This window comes from Rattus norvegicus, chromosome 11 (assembly GCF_021556685.1).
Source record: "Rattus norvegicus strain SHRSP/BbbUtx chromosome 11, alternate assembly SHRSP_T2T, whole genome shotgun sequence".
Lineage (NCBI taxonomy): Eukaryota > Metazoa > Chordata > Mammalia > Rodentia > Muridae > Rattus > Rattus norvegicus.
In genome coordinates this window covers 96,673,663-96,675,819 of record NC_141544.1, presented here as the reverse complement: position 1 = coordinate 96,675,819, position 2,157 = coordinate 96,673,663, and the positions used below count along the sequence as shown (strand labels likewise).

The window sequence follows — 2,157 nt, the reverse complement described above, 5'->3', positions numbered from 1 at the left end:
CCCTGTTCTCATTTAAGCTTAGTTACTTCTAATAGCTCCTAACTGCACATACAGGTCCATTGGAGAATATGGCTTCAACATAAGAATGAAGTCCGGTTTAGTCAGGCACACGTGCAGTGAGCTGAGTGTGGGGAGGCAGGAAGCCACTCCCCCCCCCCCCCCTGCTAATTTTTCTTTTTAAAGGTGGGGAAGATCCAGGTTGAAGACTCTCCTAGAGCTCAGAAGGGATCAGATCATCCTCCTCTTCCTGAGACCCCCAATTTCCTGCTGCGTGAAGAGGTGCTTTTTACTAACCTGAGGGTGTATCTTCTCATCCCATTCACCAAGCATTTGAACATGAACTACAAATCTGCTTCCGTGGGGCTCAGCCTCTCAGAGGGGAGTTGAGGTCACTCTCCCTCAGGGAGATGAGCCCACCATCTAGCGCCTGGGTTCTGGCCCATGACTTTCCAGCAGGTGCTTCCTCCCAGGATGCTTCCCTGGGTCAAACCCAGAGCCACAAAGGCTACCATTAAACCATTCTGGTAAGTGACGTTGCAGAGCCCAGAAAGCCTGGGAGGGTGGTGAGCAGGAACCCCGGGTGCAAAGCAGGGGCGAGACTGCTTCCCAGCTGGTCAGGGCACCGGAGCAGTGGCTGTAGGGGTCAGGGTGCTGCAGGTCTGGAACCATGGCCTGGACGTCTGCCCTGCTCATACTGCTGGCCCATCTCACAGGTACGGGAACTCTTGGGGCCCAGAGCCTCCTTGCTCCTCCTCTTGCCTTGCTCTGCCGCAGTGATGGGCACGCTTCTATTTTCTCAGGTTGTGGCCCTCAGCCCGTGCTGCATCAGCCACCATCGGCCTCTTCCTTCCTTGGAACCTCCATCCGCCTCACCTGTGCCCTGAGCAGCAACCATAACATTGGCATTTACAGCATTTACTGGTACCAGCAGAGGCCGGGCCACCCTCCCACGTTCCTGCTGAGATTCTTCTCACACTCAGACAAGCTCCAGGGTCCCAAGATCCCCCCTCGCTTCTCCGGATCCAAAGATATAGCCAGGAACCTGGGGTACCTGAGCATCTCTGACCTGCAGCCAGAGGACGAGGCTGTGTATTACTGCGCCGTGGGGCTTCGGAGCTGGGAAAAGGAGAAGAGGATGGAGAGGGAGTGGGAAGAAGAAAAGTAGCGGACAGATTCGGGATCTTAGGCTCTGGAGACATTCAGACCTAGAACCGAAGACGGAGTTTGCTTTGCTCGGCTAGGCTGGTTTGGGGAGGAGGGGTAGAACACCGGGCTTCGCAGAGCCAGGAAGGTGGAGCCAGCCGCTTTTCCTTGTATTGCAGTGTTGCTATGCGCCCCATCGGAGGCTGGATTGTAGAATTAAAGCTGTTTTTTACTGAGTTTGGCTTGGCTGGTTTGTGATCTCAGAACCGATTTAAGAACTGGCTAGGTCAGAAGTCCTCGGACCCTGACTAGTCATGCTCAGTTTGGCCAGGTACCCAACACTGAGGCAGAGCACTGCCTTAGCCCTATTGTTATGATCATGGGGCAAATGGGTGATAAAAACATCCTGGAGGAGGACCTTCTTGCAAAGTTTAAGACTCTCAGAGAGAATCTTCCCTCAGGAGGGAGATCCTCGAGCCCAATGACCAGTCCGAGTCCACAGGCTGCAATCTGCAAGAAGGTTTATTTTGGGGTACACAGGTACCTGTGGGTGTCCCAGTCAGCTCAAGAGGACTGGCGCGCCTAACAGAACCAGGGACGGGTTTTTATAGGGTATTGGGATGCAGAAGCAGGCTTACAGAAGCAGATGCATGGTTGGTGGATTCAAGTGAGGCGCGGATGTATGGTTACACCCAATTGACTATTCAAATGAGGTTGTCACACAGCAAGAGAATACGTGTAGGTTGGGGCGTCCGGAATGTCAGGGGCTAGGGGCTTATCTCTTGTTAGGTGGCCCATAAAGCAATATCAATAATTTAGACTGGTTTCTGTATTTTGTTTTCTTTTATGGTCTGTTTCGTCTAAATGATGGGTCAGCTTGTCCCACAAAGCTTGGACACATCTGAACTTTCCCAGGCTTATTTTAGTTCTGAGTCTGTGTATCTAAAAACTTATTTTTTACTTCTATAGTTGAGGGCCTTGGGCTTGTACAATTCCCTTTCTGGGAGGGGGTCT

General features: G+C 52.3%; 1 protein-coding gene across 1 annotated transcript; it reads left to right on the top strand.

The window, feature by feature from the left end:
• The first annotated feature begins 667 nt into the window (after positions 1-667).
• Positions 668-1,378, top strand: Vpreb1b (V-set pre-B cell surrogate light chain 1B). The gene is made up of 2 exons (NM_001134788.1): positions 668-713; positions 801-1,378. Exons 1-2 carry the CDS (start codon positions 668-670, stop codon positions 1,163-1,165), a joined length of 411 nt encoding a protein of 136 aa, NP_001128260.1. The 3' UTR covers positions 1,166-1,378.
• Positions 1,379-2,157: the final 779 nt, after the last annotated feature.